Raw genomic sequence first — 16,723 nt, forward strand, 5'->3', positions numbered from 1 at the left:
TTAATTTCGTACATAATAATTGTAATATCCCATTAATATTGACAACACATAAAAACTATACTAATTGGACATTGATTTCAAATATTGATTTATACTAATGCATGCAGTTTAATTATATAAAAAAAATGAATGCAAAGTATATTGTTACATTGATTCGCTCGCCTCCCTAAAGAGAAAACCTCCTTCCATTGATTCGCCGTCAGCCATGTCTGGCAATCGTTGGCTCTTTCTTTCCCGCCGGCCAGGTAGGTTTCTTTGATTCTCTCTCAGCGTTATATTTATTTATTCAGTTTTGTTCTTGCTAGCCATGCCTGAATACGACGCGTATCAACTTCACTACATCTTCACTTGTCAGCCCGACCATTGGCAGTCATGAGGCTGCAGAATGGGCTTACCTTTATCATAAGCCTGATGGCTTCTTTGCCTATTTTCCTCCTCACAAGGCTCATCTACTTCAAGGTATATAACTTTGCTTTCTACCATTCTTTCATTCTTCATTTTCACAAATTAATGCTTGCTTGCTGTTTTAATTTCCAGAGCATCCCAGCGTTATTGAGGTTTGCCCTAAGTGGGTTAGACGCCTCTACAAAAGCGGAGATAACCTATTGTATTGTCCATGTTCACTTGAATAACAAATATGAAGGTTAGGCTCTAAGAACTCCTACTTCCGATGGGGTTTTGACTTAATCTCTGCCATCGTTTCACTAGATTGTGAACACACATAATTTAACATTTCTCGCTCATCTTAACTTGTTATTGTAACAAATACTGTTTTAAATGATGTGTCAAATTTTAATTGGTGAGACTGGAATGAAGATAACAAAATGTGACGACAGAGGTCTCGGGTTCGAGTATCTTTGAATGCAGTTGCGTTAAAAAATACTTGGTAGGGAGAGCTTTGCTCCTCATAATGTCATACCTAGATCGAACGTGATTGCCTCGGTAAAGAATTATGTGCTTATACCAAAAACTTAATCTTCCATGTATCTAAAGATTCAATAATGATGTTATAGGTGTAGCCAAGCATTAGAGTTTCATATACTAAGACTCACTAGCCATATAGAGTGTTTGATACATTCACACTCATTTCCTCTTATACATTATTTTCACCCATTTTCTTTTATCACCTCTCTCCTTTTATAGCATGTCATTCATCATATCATTTATCTCTTTTTCTTCTATTCTTATCTTTCTCTGAATGGATTTGGTGTGTGAGTAAAATACCTTCCAACCATATGACATCGCGGATTTCAAGTGAGAAAGTTATTTTAAAATTTGATTCCTAAAGTTACTTTAGAAAGTAAAGTAAGTAAAGTAAGCTATCACAACTATTAATTACATATTTTGAAAAGTTAATAAAATAACTCAATTTCTAGATAATTACATATTTAGAAGGTAAATATTTACTTTTCTCCTAATGAATTCCCTACTACCATTCCATTGGTTAGTTTCATGGCAAATAATCTTCCATGATCCATCCATTGTTTCCTTTTCATTCATTAATTCCTTTTTTATTTCCCCAAAACATAACTTCAAGTCCACCAGACCACCACCAAGGGATATTATAGAGTTGAAAAACTATTGCCCTTCCTTTTAGGTCACTCATCTATTTTTAGTAAATGAATATCTCATTAAATGAACGAATTTTGCATATCCAAAACCCAAGTTGACAACCTTAACTCACAAAACAACCTAGAGATAATATCTTATGCATGTCTTAAAAAAGTCTTTTGTTTTTTTACCTAACCACCACATCAAATTGGCACATAATTAGTTGTGTGAAAAAAGAAAAACACAACAACATTAATGGAAGATTTAACAAAGTCCTAAGAAAATGGCGGGACCAACTATGTGTTATGATCAATGTTCCAGCTCAATACCAATTCCCATAACCAAATATAGCATCTATTCTCCTCCTCATTCTCTCTGTCTCCACAATTTAGACTTCCCATTCTCCCCTGTTTCCCCTGTTCTTTCATCTGCCCATGGAGATTGGGTAAAAACTACAAACATTGGAGACTATTGGATTATATTATATACCAACGCATGAATCAACTATATAATCCAATTAACAATAGCAAACAAACAATTCTGTATTGAAGGGTCATCATCTTCCATGGGAAGCTGTGTATCAACGCAGGGTAAAACAGGGATTCGCAAGAGGTCCAAGGACCTGAACCATCAAAACAGGGCGAAAACAGAGCACCATCAAAACAGGGGAAAAACAGAGCAACATGAACCGGGGACCCCGACGGCGCGTAGGTCGAGTGTGACGGCGCGTGCGGTGACCGTTGTGACAAACCCGAGCCCCGGGAGTATATTTGACAAGTATGAGCTTGGGAAGGAGCTAGGGAGAGGGGAATTTGGCGTGACGCACCGGTGCGTGGACGTGAAAACAGGGGAGGCGTTGGCATGCAAGAAGATATCAAAGACGAAGCTGAGAACGGAGATTGACGTACAGGATGTGAAGAGGGAGGTGCAGATCATGAGGCACTTGCCAAAGCACCCTAACATTGTGGCATTCAGGGAGGCGTTTGAGGACAGAGAGGCTGTGTACCTTGTCATGGAGCTCTGTGAAGGTGGTGAGCTTTTTGATAGGATCGTTGCTAAAGGGCATTATACAGAACGTGCTGCTGCTAATGTTACCAAGACCATACTTGATGTTTGCAAGGTAATTGTTTAAGGAATTTTTTTTGTTCACATCCCTTCCACCTCCACATTTAGAGAGAGATGAGAATAGAAAATAGCAGGTTTTAAATTGTGGTTGCGGTCTCGTTTGCCATTGTGTCAAGAAATTCCAAACAAAAGCGGGTTGATGCGGCTGCAATTGTGGCCGCGATGCTGATGCAAAGACTCCAACACCCGTTAGTTGTGGTTGCATACCCTCAAAATAGAGAAGTATGGATACTTGATAGGGAAAGATATGTAGAAAGAGGAAATGAATGAAAATGAGATAAAAAAGAAAGTAATTGCCATTATATGTTGATTATTTAATCTTCAACCTAATTGTTTTGATTATGTTAGCTTGGAAATTGTTAGAAATGGTTTTGAAGGATGGTGTTGTGTTTGTTCATATGTTTTATATGCTTTATTTGACATTACTTAATAGAGGAATATTTTGTTGGGGAAGACACACAAGTAGTCATAGAGGCTATAATAAATGAACCAATTATCCTAAAAGTTTTAGTTGATGGAGATACACTGAATTTTATATTATAATGCTTCTAACTAGAGAAAATGAGATGCTACAGAAGTATATATGAAATACTTGTCAAAACTTCTGTTCGTGCATGCAAATCCAAACTCCTATTCATCTTTCACTCATATGGCTTAGTGTGCAAGAAATATTGCTCATTTGTTTAAACTAGTTTTTTATACACTTTGCAGGTGTGCCATGAACATGGTGTAATACATAGGGACTTAAAACCAGAAAACTTCTTATTTGCAGATGGAAGTGAGACTTCACAATTAAAGGCTATTGATTTTGGCCTTTCCACATTCTATAAGCCTGGTAAAAAATTATAATTCTACTGCAGTACTAGTATTGTTGTGTTGTGTGGGATTTTAAGAGTGAAATAAGATAAAAAGAAATCACAAACTTTGAAATGTGGTGGTGACAGGTGAAAGATTCAGTGAAATTGTTGGAAGTCCCTATTACATGGCTCCTGAGGTCTTAAGACGTAACTATGGACAAGAAGTTGATATATGGAGCACAGGCGTAATTCTTTATATTTTACTTTGTGGAGTTCCACCCTTTTGGGCAGGTAAATACCCTTTTGCTTAATCTATGTGAAGAAAACTTGAAAATTCAAGTCCCTTTTCAGGAACTTAGTTTCATGGGGTTCCTTCTAATAATGGGATTATAACAAGTGCAGAAACTGAAGAAGGGATTGCACAGGCAATAATCCAGGGTAAAGTAGATTTCACAAGAGATCCTTGGCCCAAAGTTTCAGATGAAGCAAAGGACCTAGTAAAGCGTATGCTTGATCCAAGTCCTTATACCCGGATTACAGTTCAAGAAGTACTAGGTAAGTGCTCTAGCCTCAGAACCAATTCTCGCAGATTAAAATCACTTTTGAATGACAACATAGGTGGTTGAGAGTCATCTTAGAGTATTGATTTTAGTCCTAAAATCAATCAATTGTGAAATCTACAACTGTACTTCGCAATATTGCCCTAAAATGTCATTTTTCCATGAGTGTAAGCAAACATAAGTCACTTAATTTTCCACTCACTTCTACCACAATCAATTTTATTCAGAATCAATTTTGACAGATCCAAATACACACTTAAGCATACAAGTTGCCCCTGACAATCTGTGTTGAAGATTGATAAGTTAAATTTTGATTGCGCGGAAAACCTGTGCTAATAATTCTTTTCTTTTGTGCAAAGAACATTCCTGGATACAACATAGGGAGCATGGACGAAATATTTCTCTTGGGGACCAAGTGAGAATGAGGATCAAGCAATTCTCCTTGATGAACAGATTCAAAAAGAAAGTTCTCAGAGTAAGTTTCAGCATCTCTCTATAGGGGTTGCTATGCTACTTTCAAGGTAATGTTCACTCCTAAATTGGTTTTCTCTTTTAGGTGGTGGCTGATATATTGCCGGATGAACAAGTTGATGGGTTTAAGCAAATGTTTGATCTGATGGACAAGGACAAAAATGGAAGCTTAACCTTTGAAGAGCTTCAAGATGGCCTTTCAATGCTTGGACACTCTCTTCCTGATCCTGATGTCCAGATGTTAATGGATGCTGTAAGTTCTTTACAATAAACAGTTGCTAGAAAGGAATGCAACAGAACAGTGTTTGATTGCAATAAAAGGGACTCTTCGTTCCGCTCTTTTTTCTCCCTGCACCGGAACCATGTGAGTATGTGACAGGTGCAGGGAGAGAAACCCGCGGTAGGAATAGTAATTCCCCTGCAATATAATAAGAAGCCAAATATAACTCTGTAGGTGAAAAGAAAATTGATATGGCTTATTAGTTATTTCCTTCATTCTCCAGAAAAAATTAAAAACTCTTTCAAAATTGAGAGTTTAACAAATTCTTTGAACTTGGTTGATAACAGGCAGATGTTGATGGAAATGGCACCCTCAATTGTGAAGAGTTCATCATAATGAGTGTTCACCTGAGAAAGATAGGAAGTGATGAGCATCTTTCTGAAGCATTCAGTTACTTTGACAAGAATCAAAGTGGATATGTTGAGTTTGAGGAGTTGAAAGAAGCCTTATCAGATGATGGCGCGGAAGCCTGTGACGATCACGTGGTCAAGGACATTCTAAACGATGTGGACTTGGATAAGGTAAGAAAATCTCTCCTCCATAATACCTCGCACCTAAAATGCAGTAAACACTTATGATGAACTTATAACCTTTTCCAAACGCGGTCTATATCTTCAGTTCTCACATTTAGATTTTGGTTTGTTTTGTTAAAGGATGGACGAATCAGTTTTGAGGAGTTTAAGGCAATGATGAAGACAGGAGGAGATTGGAAAATGGCTTCACGGCAGTATTCAAGAGCAATGTTAAATGCATTAAGTTTCAGGATGTTCAAAGACAACTCTGTAGGAGCAGCTAACTAAATTTCATGAAGAGGTTTGGCCAGGTTCTCAGTTCACGCCTCCTCAAATTGGTCAAAAACTCATATGATGTGATGCAAAGCAGTGTGCAGTTAACTGCATGCTGTTAATATTTTGAGCTGTGGTTAGTTTGGTCACTCTTGAGTGGAAATGGAAAACAGGCCTCATCTGGAGAAAGTGAGGGGCTCTTGTCAATTCATGTGGCGATCTCTGTTAACTTCAATTGATTTATTTATTTATTTATTGGATTTCATCGACTAATTGATAATCATGTGATTGACATTGACATTGAAGTTGGTCTTAAAAATGGGATGTTTTAAGGAGAATAATGGAGAAAACTAGTGACATTTTGGTTAATGGGTTATGTACAGATTTTTCTTCCATTTGTTAGCCTTAGAACATACTATTATTTGTTGACAAAATAAAGACAGCTATTTGTGAAGATTTACATTTAAATTAAATTTATACATTAGAAATTAAGTACTCAAATTAAATATATCAAATTCAAGGGAATTAGTCTCGATTATCGGTCGGAGCATATCTTTGGTCCACACATAAAAGGGGAAAAAGAACTCCATATTTTTGTATGATAACTTAAATCCTATCCTATATACTTAGGGCCCGTTTGGTGGTCAGGATAGGATATGATAGGATATGATAACTTTTACACATTAAACATGAATGAAGTATTCATTTACTCTTTCTCACAAACAACCACATGACCTTTCAAAAAATCCCCACACAACCGTATTATTTTTTAGATTCTTTTCTAGAATTCAAATTAACCACTAGTGTCTGCAAATCAAATTCACATTTAAATTAATTATCTTTTAATATATACATATCGAATTCAAATATCTGCATACATACGTACAAATTACAAACTAACTAACTTACATGTGTGTATGTTTCTTATATTTACTTCATTTTATGAATTAAATTAACAAAAAAAATCTAATTAAATATCTTACATTAATGAGAAAGAAAAAAAGGATTTTAGAATTTCATAATTCAAATTTTAACATGTATACAAGAATCTCTGATTGATCTACATTTTTTCCCTGAACATAAATGATGAAACGTCCTAGACTTCATTAAACTTTTTGTGCAACCAAGACCTCCATAACCCTGACCCAATGACGATGAAAGAAATGGGAATTCTACACATTCCAACCAGAATGGCGAGGACTGAAGCAATCTAAGACAGGACTTTTTACAAAAGATTATCACTTACTACTAAGAGTTGCTCAGCCTGATTGAGTTTTCTGTCAATCTTCTCCAAGCCATCCTCCCACAATGAATCAAGGTCAAGAACGTTACGAAGTAAAGGAGAGGAATGCCAACAGTACAACCCCCAGGTGCCAAATTTACCATTGTCTGAATAGGGAAACATCAGGTCAATGAAACGGGTAAAAATTTGAGCAATAATTGAAGTAAAAGATATGTCATAAAGAAATCATAATTAAATTCCAAATTAACAACAATAATTGAAAGTATATTTATATCCAGGGGTCCTTTTGATTCTTTCTGAACTTTATCCAAATTCAAGCAGATAAGTTTCACAGAATGCTAACTTAACAACACAACAAATTGCACTGTAAAGAAGTCCACAGAAATCCGAGTCATCTACAAGCTATTCAAGGTTGACTTGCTATTCTTTGTTTGGCTTGATTGCTAATAAAATAAATAAGGAATTCACCATGCTCATTGTATAGCTAAAATGACACAGACGAACAGCTTTTTCCTGAGGTCAATGCATGGCTTAATGCTATAGATATTAGCTGGATAATAGCTAATATGTTGATGTAGGTAAGGGAACAACAGAAAGAAAGAAGGCTAGTTACAAGTTAATGTTGTAAATTATAGGGCAGAATATATTTTTCAAGGTGTGAGATCTTACCACTGCTCCTGCAACAAAATGAACAATGGGAACAAAATATTGATCCACTTTGTTGCCCTCTGCATACCCATTAAACGCGATGACCATTGAGAATGTGTGAATCGTGACAAATGCAAGACCAATAAGTGCTGCAATATGTATAAAAAAAAGGGTGAACAAATCTGAGAAAATAAATGAAATATTCAAACGCAATATCTCTATATAATTCAAATTTCAAATTTCAAAAAGTATAGCTATGGTTGTTTAAGGACGAAAACTGAGGCTTAATAGGAAAGTCAAACTCAATGTTCCAATAATCAACTCTAACCCATCTCTATAGATTCACATTAATCAAATAAATTTGCAGTTATAAACCTCAGGCACAAAAGTTTCCGAAATTCTGAAGTAGTATTCCATGCTATTCACATACATGTATATAGGAACCAGCAGTGAGGGAAATCTCACCAGAAAGAAGGAAAAATGGAACCTGCGAGCATCTGTCAACGAAATATGTAGCTGGACCAAATGCAGGAGTTAATAGGCTGATGCAGAAGAACACAGCATGGGCTACACCATGGCCCAAACCACCAGCTGTGAAAAATATGCAACAGATAATCTATTAATAACAGAGGTTATTATAAATAATATATATCTAAATCAAATAAACCATTTCCCTTTCTAAATAGTATTTAACAAATGACTCATTTTATCGTAATTCAATTAAGGATCTGGTTAAATTCCAACAGATAGGGGGAAAAGAGTATGCAGTATCAGCAAGATTGTTCGAGAAGCAAGCAAAATCATACTAGGGTGCTTTTGGATAAACAAATTTTTTTTCAGATAGTAAATTAAATGTTTATTCAATAAGCTTTTATCGTATGAGAGTTATGCAAACAAAGCATTTATCCATAAGCATATAGAGAAGTTTATTGAAATCGGCTTAAAAGAGCATATCATAAGATACTTTAAGTACTTCTGTTGTAACATAAGCTCAAATCAGTTCCCAAAGAATGTTTTTCCAAACATTAGAGATCAAAAACATAAATTACTATTTTCAATATTATTAGCTTTGTTAAGCATATGACACTCAATACCTACCCTAACAGTGTGTTTCGATGAAGTTATTTTAGGAGGCAATGTAATTAAAGAGGGTAGTTAAAATGAATCACATCAAAATACCTTGTTTGGATATTCAAAACACAGAATTTAAAATAAGATGCATTTCAATCGGGTATTTCATTTTAAACTAAACAAAGGGAATTTAAAATAACATCATTACAGTGAGAATTTCCAAAATTCTGCACAGGTGAACACAATGTCCATGTTCCTGAAAACCCCATATACCTCCTTTTGACAGACCCAATTCTCCCTCTCTAACAGATTCAGTAGCAGTGCAGTGTCGGAACCCGACACTAGAGTGTCTCGTCCTGTTCAGGACAGTACCTCTTCCTGTCTACCATCCTACTCCATTTGTACCTCAGCACCTGTGAGGGTCCTCACAGCAGGGACTTAACTGGTTCTTGTAGCGAGAGAAGAAGAACTAAATGGGTGTAGTGGCAGAGCGTAGCTTCGTGGTCGGTGCTGTGGGAGTGAGGGTGGCGGTTGTGAATGATAGGGTTGATGGTGGCAAATACAAGGATTTAAATTAATGCAATTACAATTCCGTGCATTTTAAATTCTCAACGATTTTAAAATTCTCTATCCAAACACGGGTAAATTCACTTATTCTCTACATTTTCAATTACTTAAAACAATCCGCATTCAAAGTTACTCAACCAAATTCTCTAGAAATAAATGCAATATTAAGGAAGAGAAAGCCTCCATTTTCTTACCAAGGGCAATCAGCATCTTATCAGTTAGGAAAAGATGCGGTTTCGAAACTCGGTCAGCAAAAGCATCTAATATATCTTCTAACCTCCTGCACAACAACAACCAACAGGGGAGGAAACAATAAAAACATCAATCCATCCACACACAAAATCAGCTTCAGCATAATGTCATCAATTTCTTCATGATATTGTAAAAATTCCTAAAATCACACAACACAATAATGATGATGATGCAATTGAACCTTGCTTACTTATATATTTTCCAGAAGAAAAGCCTGAGCCCTTCTTGGAAAGCAATGGAAGAGAGTATGAGAATCGCGTAAGGCCACCAAGCTGTTGTACTCAGTGGAAGAAACCCCCTCCAAATTCCAGACAGTACAATCAAGCTGATTAGCCATAACAGCGTGCTGCATCATCAACAAGCCACAAATTGAACCGAATCAGCAGCATAATTTGAAGTCAGTAACAGTAACCCTAACAATTGAAACAAAAAGCAGTGAGATCGAAGTGAATTTTGAGATCGAAGTGAACCTGGAGAGAACGGTGAGAATGAGGAAGGGTTTTTTGGAGATGACGGAGATGAAGATGGAGAGTGATGGTCCTAGTGCTACCAGAGCGTAACCGATTCCTGCTGATACTGTCATTCTTCTCTTTTCTTCACTGCTTCACTCACCTTTCTCCATTGAAGGAAGAAAACTCAAGACAAAAATTGCAGGAACGACCCGGTTCGGGTTCGTTCTTTCGAACCGGATCCTTGGTCCGGACCGGTTATTTTAAGCCCAGTTACTGTTAGTGTGTTGTTTTTGTCAATAGTCAAATTTATTGTGCTAAAGAAACTCAACTTAATTATATGGATTGAGCCATCTCAATAATGCAAAAAAGCCCAAAGCCTCGTGGAAATTAAAAAATATTTGGTACATCGGGAAAATAAATTGCACTCGTATGTATTCAAAAACCGAGATAGTACTCAATACAAGGAGCCGAGTCATGCTATGTAAAACATAATTAATTAGTCACATTTCTATGAGAAAAGAGATTAGCATGCACGAAATCAAACGAGGGTGACTAGTTATCTCCCCACATAACATGCTTTACAGTTTACACATAATTATTATCATAACCCTTTGTTTTATTTTTTTTTCCTGTTTAGAACAATCTGGAGCATTACACAATTTTTACCAACAAACTCACATTTGTTTCCTTTTTTTTCTTTAGAATCTAAAGAGTAATGATAAAAAAAAGATAAAGTCTCTATAAAGAAAACAGTTTCAGGTCCACTAAGCATTCAAGGTCCAAATACAAGTATTTGTACAAAATATACATATCTAGATATGCTGCTGGTTGCAATGTGAGCCTAATATATCTCATCTCATGTTAAATATGGGACAAAAAAAGGAACCCAAATCCAAAATAATTAGTTTTGTTAAAGTTTCTTGGCTTGTTTCTGGGACAATGTTAAAGCTTCTTCTTGTTGAGTCTGGACTTTCTGGACTTGGAAGAAGGGCTTGAGTTTGAGGTCTCCTTGAACGCTGATGGACATAACTCACTTATGCCACATTCTCCACAACGAGGTCTTAGAGGTGTACAAATTGTCTGTCCAAATCCAACCTATGCATAACAAAAAAGCAACAAAAGGATGTCATGGATATGATACCATATTGTAGGAAACAAGAAGTCAAAGTGAAAACTCCTTATGCAAAATAACTACTGCTATGTTTGGGTACTCGTTGACACACCGGTGCAAACGGATATTACCCTCACTTCGAGAGAAAAGGTGAACAAAACTTTTCTTATGGATTGAGATGAAAGCTTACATTCAACTATTATTCTATAATTCAAACACACTGCATTGCAGTATTGCACTAATTTGCCTAATGAAGCAAAGCGTTTATAGCAAAACATGACAGTAAAATTGTTCAAGTATGATTTGGACAGAGTTGGAAATACCAATAGAGGATTTATGGGATCCCATTCTTCCCTTGGAAGCCACCTTTGCAGTGCCTCTCGTGTCTGTTCAGGTGTCAAAGTTTTCTGCCAAATTGAAAAGGATTAGTAATATTCAAGTGTCACAATTAGAAGCACAGTAATAGAACAAGCTAAACCCAAGTCTTGAAAGAGCTGGTTTGATTTTGCTAACTACCGTTGAAGAATTTCATATGATCTATAAGAGTGATATGGTAGCTTATTGAACATATGAATGAATATTGGTTGCAGATTAACGATAAAGTATACCAAAAACAAAATGTAATAACAATAGAAAACAAGTAAAGTACTGTGCATTACAAACTATCATCACGACTATCATATCTGCAACAGCACCAAGATGTTGAGGCAACAAATAAATTAGGACATAATGACCATACATGAACGAATGCCACCTAACTATCATATCTGCAACAGCACCAACGTACCTGTTTTGTGCCCAATCTTGACACCCACCCAAGCCTATTGCAAATGCGGTGGACATGAGTATCTACACATATGCCTTGGACATTGTTCCATCCAACATTCATAACCTACAGTGCCAGTGACAAAATGAAGTTTAGAAAACTAATGCAACATATGGTTTGAATTAGAAAAGCCATTATGCATACCAAATGTGCCATCTTAGGACCTATGCCTGGAAGTAAAAGTAGTTGCTCAAGTGAGTTAGGTATGTCTCCGTCATACTTCATGAGACAAATATTTGCAATTTTTTTCAAGTTAGTAGCTTTTCTTGTATAAAACCCAACCTGGAAAAAAAAGAATATCCAAAGGTACAAGCACAGATTCAATTAATATATTACAAAACAAACATAACACTAAAAGAAATTGACACGATGACAAACAAGTTAAGGAATTACCGGTAGTTTCATAAGTATATTTCCTTAACTTGCCACTAAATCTAAATTACTTGAATAACACGAGAGGCAGTATCTATAAAAGAAACAAGGGACATACAGGGTAAATCAACTTTTTGATGGTTTCTTCATCAGCATTGTTGATTGCATCAGCCGTAAGCAAATCATTTTGAAGTAGACGTTGGATTGCTCCTATTCTTAACAAAAAACTTGTAAGTTGAACTAGAACCTTTTCATAAGTTGAAATATTACAAACATAATTCAGCAACAACCCCAAGTATAAATCACATACACCAAGACCAAAGTAAACAACACCTTGGGGCCGAAAGTACAATGGCTGCATAATTTTTTGTCAAATCTCATTTATATCAAGAACCACAGAAACTATCTATTTTTTCTTATGTTTCCTCCTTTTTCCTTCTACCATTTCTTCGAGTTATATCACGTTTCATAAGAATACATGTTTGCTCTCTTTAAAGTGGTGGGCAACACCTTTCTACCATCACAATAAATTATCTGTTTACATTTATTTAAATTACTTTAGCTGTGGAAAAGCATTCTCTGCAGATGAATCACAATCCCACTTTCAACAGCTTAGTGGATGGGTTTTAACACAGTGGCAAACCTACCAATTTTCCAAGGTTCAGAACTTAAAACACTGGCATATTATCTTATCATGTTTCAGACTTTCAGTATTATTTGCCCAAATCCAAAACTCCCTCAATTCAAAACAAGACAAGCCACAATAAATCATCACTATCTAGACACATAATCTCATATCACATGACAACCAATGTTTTCAGTTTCTCTTCACTCGCCATGTCAATAAGTAAATATGAGATAAATTCTGCCTCTGGTGCTCTGAGATAATATACATTTTCTTATTGAAGATTAAAGCTGCTAATCTCATACTTCAATGAAGCTTGTGTGCCTCAGGGCATTTGACCAAATCAACAAAACAGCACTACTATAATATTATTTCAGAATGCATCTCTGTGCACAAAAGCCAGGAAACTTGACAACAATCATCTTTACTATAAACTTCATAAGGCATATGTACTCACCATGATTAACATGATCCTTGGTTTGACTTGATAAAAGAGAAGATACCAGGACAGCGAATCTTCTTTCCTAATCATACACATAAGAATTTAGATAAGGGTAAATTCATTCATATTGTGCTTCTACAATATATAGAAGTTAAAAGAACTACAATGCTCCCATGATCATAAGTCATAACAATTCATAAAGAATAGTTATATAAAATGAACGATAAAAAACCCTGTGACAAGCCAACCATTCAATTCGATACAAGATTGCACACAAGGGGTTGAATGGTTTAGTTCAATTGTTAATTTATTATTATCAACTAATTGAAAAAGTAACAGCTGCATTGGTAGATGAATGGCTATCGGTTTATCAAATCAACAGTGTTCCTGCTGTCATTGTTCTGTTACAAAAGGTTGTGTGATGAGCCAAATTCTATTCAATATTCAAATATTTCATAACCACTTTTTCTTAAATTAACCAAGACAGAAACCAACAAATAAATGCTTCTCTTTACCCCTTTAGATCAAAATGACAGCAGTATATACAGAGTCAGACCTTAGGAGGTAGAGTATTTCCAGCTTTCTCACATCCCATAGTGTCTACCGGTGCTTCTGCAGAACACCTCATTTTGCGAATCCCCTCAAGCACCTTTTCCCAGTGAGCAGGTAATTCACCTATATCATACATGAACTAAATAATTTAAGCTTCCTAGACTAAAGGTGGGGCCATGCTATCAGACAAAATAGATGGAACTGGAAGTATATTAGACTATCAGTTTCAAATGAATAATATGGTGACAAGATGATTGAATCATTATGTACATGGTTAATGTGACAAATTGAATAAAATACAATTCATTAAATACATTTCCGAGAAAAGGCATGGTTTTTGACCAACACACAAACATTTTGTACTTGGGTGCGTACACTAGATGCAATATGGCGGGACAAAAATTGCGAAGGTCAGCGAAATCCTATTTTTAATTGACCGTGTTCACTAAGCAGTAAGTACACATATTTTAATCCAACAAATGAGTTATAAAGAGCAAGCATTGTTAAATTACTGAGTGAGAGCCTGCTTGGCTACATTAATTGTTACCTAGGTTTCCTGATCTAATGATTTTCAAAGCATTTTGCAATACCAAAAGAGGAGAAACATTTGGAAAAATAATTAAAACACCTAAAACAATAGCATTTTGCAACTACATACTGTATCACTTATTAGTTCTTACCGCTGGGTGTTGGAGAAGCAACTTCTGCTAGGACCACATCTGAGACCGATTCTGTTTTTCCTGGAAAAAGGAAAGCTATTTCTATAAGAACTGAGTCCTATAATCAGAATAAGAGAAGATGAAAATGACTGATATGTGCAGTGAGTGTCTCTGACACATGCACACATACTGCTACTCCTGATTGGGCAAGCAAGACCAATACACAATAGCCAGCAGTTACCTTCTCCAATCTCCATTAGGAGGCAGAAGAACATTAATATTTCTTAATTACTTACAAGCTACTCCAAACCAACTAATGAAACAAGTATCAGCATTGACTAATGTTAATTTATTGCACCCTTCCAAAATCATTACTCTTTAGTCTTTACCTATTCCTTTTTTATTTCTGCTTCATATATTTACCATAGATAGGATTAATCACCTGGAAATAACTATAGTAATTTCTGTAACACTTCATTAAACCCCTGGGGAGGGACCATGCCAGTTATAGTGAATTTAAATATGCAAGCATATACAAGAATACATCTTATATAAATGGTTCAAGGTGGGAAATAACCAAATAGGTAATACCAGCACTGCAAACTTAAGGAAAGAGGTGCTACTTACTGCACTCAGCCACATTTGCTCCACTGTATGCAAAGTCTTCAATTTCAGGTGGACCAAGCTTCTGCATACACAGAAACTAATATATGATAAGTTTCTTCATTGCAAATCACATTAAAAAACTAAAAATACCCACATTGCAAGTCAGAAACTTTATCATAACAGCACGAAAATGGGAAACTAGGGAATAATAAATTTGATATGAAGAAAAAGTTTTATGCATTTCATGGAACTTTTATTCATAAAGACACCCATCACCCCATTGATCAATTTATGCCAAAACAAGCAATCAATGATGAAAACGTGCTTACTTTATGGTCCTGGGTTGGTGGAGGAGGCTCCTTTTGTTGAAGTTCCATAGTCATTTTTCTGGGTCTCTTGTTTTTTCTCACAAAGACACGAAGTTGGGACACTGAAGAAGCGGCGTTGGAGGAATCAGAGCCTTCAACAAGCGAGGTGGGTGTGTTGGTATTGCTGAGAGAAGCTTTGTAAGATCGTCGTGGTGTCTCAGACATGATCAAAGCTTGGATTCTCCTCAAACCAGACAAGGGAGGAGGAGCGGAAACGACCAACATTTGGTTTTGAAACTATAGATTGTGCTTGCATAAGAAGCATGGTGCAGGTGTTTATTAATTAATTAATAAATTATTTGCATTAACTCACATCATTAGTTTTTTACTTTTTTTTGGTATTAGTATTTTTTTTACATTGGAAAACTACATCATTATCATTAGTAGTTTAACTTCATAGCAATGGTATCATTGATGAGAGGAATTAATTATCCCTTCTTTACCGCATATGCTCATAACAAGCGGTAAGCAAACAATTATAATATGCGTTTTATTTCCTCACGATTAAGGAATGAAGTGAGTTAATCACTACGTCTCACCTTACCAGTTATAATAACACTTTAATTCTTTAAAAGAAAGTAACACTTCAATTTTGATACACTTACATGTAATTTTTTTTGTCATCATGTATCCCAACAGTCATGAGATTAATCCTCTCGAGATTTTGAGATCATATTATGTTTACAAGCCTCTCTTAAATACATATCGTTCAGGGGTCGAACTATCAATTAGATGCTTAAGAAACACAACTATTATTGACTATTCTAGACGTTGTTGGTAGTCACATGAAATTTTCTTCCCGATAGTCACGTGAAATTTTCTTCACACGGTGAACTAATCAAATTTTAAAGATATGACATACTATTAATTAATTAAATAAGCTTTTATGATATTAACCTTTAATGTATTAAGTGAGTCAGTCTCTACTCAACTATATTGATTTATTTGATAAGGATGAATCACCTTGATTTAGAAAGTTGTGTCTTCCACACTTCCACTCTTATTGTTGGTGTGAAGACTTTGTTGATGACCAATTTGCAAGCTTAACATGAGCTGAATCAACCTAAACTTTTTCCCAATTTTCTCAGTTGAAAAACAAAAATGTTATTTTAACACCACTCAAACTCCACTAGGTGACAAAGAAAGGAAAAAGAGAGATAAAATTGAGATGTGATAAATGAGGTAAGAACAAAAGAAAGAGAAACAAAAAGAAAATAAATGAAATATGAGAGAAAATAGAATGTGAATATATCATATCTAATTGAAAAAAGAGAAACTATCATTTGAGTAATAGAATTCTACCTACTCAAACTTTTCTTCATCCAAAACTGAGCCACTATCCATTTGAGATAAAAACAAA

General features: G+C 35.5%; 3 protein-coding genes across 4 annotated transcripts; 1 reads left to right on the forward strand and 2 right to left on the reverse strand.

Moving 5' to 3' along the window:
* The first annotated feature begins 1,915 nt into the window (after positions 1-1,915).
* Positions 1,916-6,023, forward strand: LOC130747366 (calcium-dependent protein kinase 24-like). Its single transcript, XM_057600291.1, has 8 exons — positions 1,916-2,671; positions 3,388-3,511; positions 3,621-3,764; positions 3,876-4,028; positions 4,393-4,508; positions 4,590-4,757; positions 5,072-5,305; positions 5,438-6,023. The coding sequence occupies exons 1-8, from the start codon at positions 2,117-2,119 to the stop codon at positions 5,582-5,584; spliced, it is 1,641 nt and encodes a 546-aa protein (XP_057456274.1). The 5' UTR covers positions 1,916-2,116; the 3' UTR covers positions 5,585-6,023.
* A 534-nt stretch (positions 6,024-6,557) lies between these two features.
* Positions 6,558-9,982, reverse strand: LOC130747371 (gamma-secretase subunit APH1-like). Its single transcript, XM_057600302.1, has 6 exons — positions 9,821-9,982; positions 9,541-9,696; positions 9,293-9,378; positions 7,926-8,051; positions 7,482-7,609; positions 6,558-6,958 (listed from the first exon to the last, which is right to left on the reverse strand). Exons 1-6 carry the CDS (start codon positions 9,931-9,933, stop codon positions 6,818-6,820), a joined length of 750 nt encoding a protein of 249 aa, XP_057456285.1. The 5' UTR covers positions 9,934-9,982; the 3' UTR covers positions 6,558-6,817.
* A 562-nt stretch (positions 9,983-10,544) lies between these two features.
* LOC130747368 (endonuclease III homolog 1, chloroplastic) lies at positions 10,545-15,610 on the reverse strand. 2 transcript variants are annotated; one of them, XM_057600297.1, is made up of 10 exons: positions 15,325-15,610; positions 15,017-15,077; positions 14,411-14,470; positions 13,735-13,853; positions 13,194-13,260; positions 12,230-12,321; positions 11,884-12,021; positions 11,701-11,805; positions 11,237-11,320; positions 10,545-10,897 (listed from the first exon to the last, which is right to left on the reverse strand). In XM_057600297.1, exons 1-10 carry the CDS (start codon positions 15,586-15,588, stop codon positions 10,745-10,747), a joined length of 1,143 nt encoding a protein of 380 aa, XP_057456280.1. In that variant the 5' UTR covers positions 15,589-15,610; the 3' UTR covers positions 10,545-10,744. The 2 variants fall into 2 exon arrangements, with proteins under 2 accessions (XP_057456280.1, XP_057456279.1); XM_057600296.1 differs by having other exon boundaries at positions 15,017-15,092.
* Positions 15,611-16,723: the final 1,113 nt, after the last annotated feature.

Source organism: Lotus japonicus, chromosome 3 (assembly GCF_012489685.1).
Source record: "Lotus japonicus ecotype B-129 chromosome 3, LjGifu_v1.2".
Classification (NCBI taxonomy): domain Eukaryota; kingdom Viridiplantae; phylum Streptophyta; class Magnoliopsida; order Fabales; family Fabaceae; genus Lotus; species Lotus japonicus.

Bases quoted from the DNA above. Each gene is read 5' to 3' on its own strand.
- LOC130747366 (XM_057600291.1), top strand. From the start codon at position 2,117: ATGGGAAGCTGTGTATCAACGCAGGGTAAAACAGGGATTCGCAAGAGG. The intron at 3,765-3,875 runs GTAAATACCCTT...TAACAAGTGCAG, and splicing joins AGTTCCACCCTTTTGGGCAG to AAACTGAAGAAGGGATTGCA. The intron at 4,029-4,392 runs GTAAGTGCTCTA...TTTTGTGCAAAG, and splicing joins TACAGTTCAAGAAGTACTAG to AACATTCCTGGATACAACAT.
- LOC130747368 (XM_057600296.1), bottom strand. From the start codon at position 15,588: ATGTTGGTCGTTTCCGCTCCTCCTCCCTTGTCTGGTTTGAGGAGAATC. The intron at 14,471-15,016 runs GTAAGTAGCACC...TCCTTTTTCCAG, and splicing joins AGCAAATGTGGCTGAGTGCA to GAAAAACAGAATCGGTCTCA. The intron at 12,322-13,193 runs GTGAGTACATAT...TGTTAAGAATAG, and splicing joins CAAGGATCATGTTAATCATG to GAGCAATCCAACGTCTACTT.
- LOC130747371 (XM_057600302.1), bottom strand. From the start codon at position 9,933: ATGACAGTATCAGCAGGAATCGGTTACGCTCTGGTAGCACTAGGACCA. The intron at 8,052-9,292 runs GTAAGAAAATGG...TATTTTTCACAG, and splicing joins TAAGATGCTGATTGCCCTTG to CTGGTGGTTTGGGCCATGGT. The intron at 7,610-7,925 runs GTGAGATTTCCC...TACATATTGCAG, and splicing joins TCCATTTTTCCTTCTTTCTG to CACTTATTGGTCTTGCATTT.